The 4,478-nt window shown below is 66.8% G+C and overlaps 1 protein-coding gene across 8 annotated transcripts in view; it reads left to right on the forward strand.

Annotated features, from left to right (window-relative positions):
- The window catches only part of RASGRP2 (RAS guanyl releasing protein 2 (calcium and DAG-regulated)), a 14,270-nt gene that overhangs the window by 536 nt on the left and 9,256 nt on the right, over window positions 1-4,478 (forward strand). For 2 of the 8 annotated variants that reach the window (XM_012725231.1, XM_012725230.1), the window contains exons 2-6: window positions 1,870-2,007; window positions 2,631-2,733; window positions 3,204-3,266; window positions 3,543-3,674; window positions 4,293-4,443. In XM_012725231.1, coding sequence (XP_012580685.1) covers window positions 1,935-2,007; window positions 2,631-2,733; window positions 3,204-3,266; window positions 3,543-3,674; window positions 4,293-4,443 — 522 coding nt within the window. In that variant the 5' untranslated portion in view covers window positions 1,870-1,934. The other 6 variants (XM_012725226.1, XM_012725232.1, XM_012725229.1 and 3 more) reach the window with 5 other exon arrangements.

Genomic DNA, 4,478 nt, shown 5'->3' on the forward strand with positions numbered 1-4,478 from the left:
CAGCGAGGCGACGGGCGGGAGCGCAGAGGTGGCGCCCGCGGAGCCGAGTGCGGGCTCCTTGCCGCGTGGGTCCCAAGAGTGAGTGAGCGAGGGCGGGCGGGTCGGCTGGTGGAGAAGGGTCCGGCCCCTAGGGGCTCCCCAGCGCCACGCAGGTGGTCCGGGAGCGTCTGTTAGGTTGGTGGGTGGGGAGCCTGCGACCAGGGTCGGGGCTGGGAGTGAGCTGCGAAGATCTCGGGCTGAGCGCCCTGGACAGCCCGCGGGAGGGGGCGGCATCCGTGGCTGAGTCGGCTCTTTCCAGCCACGTTTCTGTTGAACCTTCCCCTACGGGCACCCCTCCCCCTATTTGACAGACGAGAAAATTGAGGCTCCAAGAGGCCAAGTGATTCTCAAGGTCACGGAGAGAAGAAGCAACTGAGCCAGGTGGGGGTGGCTCTGGATGGCTCCTAGGAGAAGTCTGCCAGAGAACTCCATAGAGGCGCTCCCGCCCCACCCCCAGCTTTCAGCCCGGGGCAGTATGTAGGGGCGGGGACCTTCCAGAGGGACCGGGCTCCGAGGGCTCCGTGGGCTCCGAGGGTGTTGGCGCTGGGGCCGCAGAGCTGCCCCTGCACCATCGATGAAGTTGTCTGTGTGGCGGGGGCTGCGGAATGGGCGTGCGCGCCCACGGGGTGTGTGCATGTGTGGGAGTGTGTGCATGCGTGTAGGTGCACTGTCTTGCGTGTGTGCACACGTGTTCGGATGTCCGCGAGCTGTGGCAGGAACTCACGCTCGTCCGGCAGCCCGCCCCTTCAACGGGCTTGCATCTGGGCTGGAGAGCTGGCTGTGCGCGCGGGAGGGCTCTTTCCTGCAGGTGTGAGTAGCGTGCAGTGCCATTGTGTCTGTGAAGAGGATGAGAGGCGATGGTCTGAACCCTGGGTATGCGTGAGCTGCGGCATCATGCACCACACTGTGGGTCCCTGGCCCGGGGTGTGGAGTAAGTGTCCCTGCCACGGTGCAGCGGACCCCACTGGGGACTGGACCTGCCGTTGGAGTCACACCGGCACTCTCCATCCTCCCCCACCTCGGCATAAGCGCCCCCTTCTGGACACCCTACTTTGTGCCAGGTGGCTGGCCTGCGTGCGCGCTTACAGCTCGACTGTGCAGTTAGTGCAGCCTGAGGGCCTGAGTCGGGAGCCTAGGGGAGGGCTGAGACCTTCCTGCGGCCTTCACGGAGGAGGTGGCGTGGGAGTGCGGTTCCCAGACTCAGGCTTCCCGCTGAAGCCCCTGGGCCACAGCGGGTCATCCTCCCACCCCCAGGAATGTTCTACACTCCAGCCCGCCTTCCTTAGGGCAGGCCCCTAGGGGCCACCACAACCCCACAGCTCCGCCTCCCCTCCCCGGCTGCCCGGGAGGGGGTGATGCGGGCAGGACGCCTGGGTTCCTCCCCCCTCCCATCCCCGGGAGAAATTCCTCCGAGGTCCCCTCAGGCTCTGGGTTCCCAAAATAACCGTGCGGGGGAAGGGAGGCTGCGAAGGGAGGGAAGCAGGAGGGGCGCAGAGCCGAACAGTGGGGTGCTGCAGGTGTCTCTGGGGAGAGGACGTGAGAACAGGGCCTCCGGGGGCACCAACCGGTCCTCAGAGTTCCGGCTCGTCCCTGTCCCCGGGGAGCCTCTCGGTGCGACTCCGAGGGTGGGCCGGAAGCCTCTGGGCAGGCCGGGTTTCCCAACTGGGGGGTTGCACCATCCCGGACCAAACGGTTTAACCCCGAGAGGCCGCGGCCGACGACTCCGCCCCTGCCCGGCAGGGGGCGTGCCCTCCACGCCCGGTTCGCAACTGCCAGGGCGCACCCGGACCGAGCGCCTCCACCCGCTCCTGTTCTGTCTCTCCCGGACAGGGGTCCGGTTCGAGCCCCGCGGGAGGCTCTCGGAGTGCTGCTTGGCCCAGCCTACCCGCGTCGCCATGGCGGGCACCCTAGATTTGGACAAGGGCTGCACGGTGGAGGAGCTGCTTCGTGGCTGCATCGAAGCATTCGGTGAGTGGCATGGGAGGACACACGCAGTCCGAGCCCGGCCTGGAGGCTGATCCCGCGCCCCTGCCTCCCAGGACGGACCCCTGGCCGGGCCCATCCAGGTCCTCATCCTGCACCCTCTCGGGAAAGCCTGCTCTTTCACGGGGTAGGAGGGTCCGCAAGCTTCAGAAAAGCAAGACGTTTCCCTTCCCTGGTAGGTCGGGAGGGACAGGGTCCCCAGACTCTGGCACATGAGGAGCACTATCTGTCTTGGCCGGGGATCCGGAGGAACTCTCTATCTCCGGCCTGGGAGCTGTTTCCGGCGGATGGGGGGCAGCTTATCTGGTGGAGGGGGTGCCCCTTCCCCCAAGCACTCAGGAAATGACCTCTGGATTCTTGACCCCGGGAAACCCAGGCTCCTTCCGCCCAGCTGGTTCCCCTCCGGATGATGAGCCCTGCTCTCCTCCTCCAGTTTTTGGGATCCTGCTTTCCCTCTGTCCCACCCCACCCTTTCCCTCCACTCTGCCGCCTGGTCCTACGAAAGCAGGAGGGTTGGGGGCAGATACCCCTCTAGCTGCAGGGGAGGTTTAGGGACACGTCCGCAGGACCAGTGGGCAACTGGCTTCTCCTTGACCCCTCGGAGTTAGATGACTCCGGGAAAGTGCGGGACCCTCAGCTGGTGCGCATGTTCCTCATGATGCACCCCTGGTACATCCCTTCCTCTCAGCTGGCAGCGAAACTGCTCCACATATATCCTTCGTGGGCCTCGCCCAGGGCCCGGTGCCCGAGTCCGGGAGCGATCCCGCCGCCCGGCCCAGGCGGAGATGGGCGCTCCTAAGGCCTGGGGCCCTCCCGCGTCGCAGCACCCAGCCCCCGCCTGACTCCCACTGGCGCTGGCCCCACCCCGGCCCTCGCGGCGCGCCCCGCCCCGACGCCTCCCGCCCTAGGCCTCGCTCTCCTCCCTGGAAGCTGGGACCCGGCCCTCCACTCTCCTCCGGGCCAGCCTCGTGCCTCTCTCCCAGGACACAGCCCCGCCCGCAGCCTCCCCAGGAACCTAGCCCCTTCCCACCCAAGCCCTCGCCCAAAGCCAGCCCGGACCCGGCCTTGGGCCCCGCCCCGCCCCGCGTCGCTCCTGGACACAGGCCCCGCCCCCAGCCTCCCTCCTCGCGCCTCCCTTTGGAGAATTAGACCCCGTCCGGTTTTCCTTAACACTCCTTCACCTACCAGCAATCCCGGAAGGACCACTCCAGTTCGCTGCAGGTGAAAACATGCCACCTGGTCAGGTGAGTCTCCGGGGGGCTCCGACCCCTTCTCGCCCCCCTCATCTCAGGCTTCAGACTCTGCTGAGAGTGGGAAGAGCAGGTTGTGGGAGTCGCGGGGGTGCTGCCAGAGGCTGGCACCTGCCTGGGATCTTTGATTTGCCCCTTGGGGGTGGGGAAGGAAAGAACCCGAACCCCAAGCCCCGCGACCTCGAGACTCTTCTCCCTCCCACTTTTGGGGAGCCAGAGTCCCAGGGGTGTGGGGAGGGCTGCCGTGGGTGACTGCCGGCTCCCACCCAGGTACTGGATCTCGGCGTTCCCAGCCGAGTTTGACTTGAACCCAGAGCTGGCGGAGCAGATCAAGGAACTGAAGGCGCTGCTGGACCAGGAAGGGAGCCGGCGGCACAGCAGCCTCATCGACATCGAGAGCGTGTGCGTGGGGGCCGGGGCCGGGGCGCTCAGCACCCCACAGCCTGCGCTTAATAAATGTTGACTGAATCGAAAGAGTGAGGGTCATGTCACTCTCTTGCTTAAACACCTCCTGTGACTCCCTGTCGCCTTCAAAATGCCTCTATTGGGGACCCATGCCTTCAAGTCTCGGCCCCTGCCCGCCAGCGCCATCCTCCCCGGCCACGCCTCCCACCCCACCGCCGGCCCCCGCGCCCTCCCGGGCCCTGCAGCTTTCCGCCCCAGCGCTCCGCTCACACCGTGGGGCTTGTCCCTCTGCGTGTTGTCAGGACAGCTCAGTGTGGGGTGTCCGTGGGCTCAGGAATTTCCGGGGCAGGTCTTTGCCCTGCTTGTTCGCTCACTTGGTCCAGGGCCCCGGCTCGGAGCCCTCCTCGGCAGCACTGCCCTGGCCGGTCCGCTTCTGTGGCTGTAGACTGAGGCCTCCAGGGCCGTCTTGTCCCCTCGGGCGCCTGGCACTGCGCCTGAGTGTGTGTGAGGCCGGATGGGGGCACAGGCCCCCGCTGGAGTCTGTGCCGGCCAGCGGGCTGCAGGGATGAGGGAGGGGCGTCCCCAGCCAGGGGCTCACTACCCCTGCCCCCCCAGCCCCACCTACAAGTGGAAGCGGCAGGTGACGCAGCGGAACCCCATGGAACAGAAAAAGCGCAAGATGTCCCTGTTGTTTGACCACCTGGAGCCCATGGAGCTGGCGGAGCACCTCACCTTCCTGGAGTACCGGTCCTTCTGCAAGATTCTGGTGCGGCTGGAGGGCCTGGGCTGGAGGGCCTGGGC

Source organism: Condylura cristata, unplaced genomic scaffold (assembly GCF_000260355.1).
Source record: "Condylura cristata isolate star-nosed mole 26May11 unplaced genomic scaffold, ConCri1.0 scaffold00015, whole genome shotgun sequence".
In the NCBI taxonomy this organism is placed as follows: domain Eukaryota; kingdom Metazoa; phylum Chordata; class Mammalia; order Eulipotyphla; family Talpidae; genus Condylura; species Condylura cristata.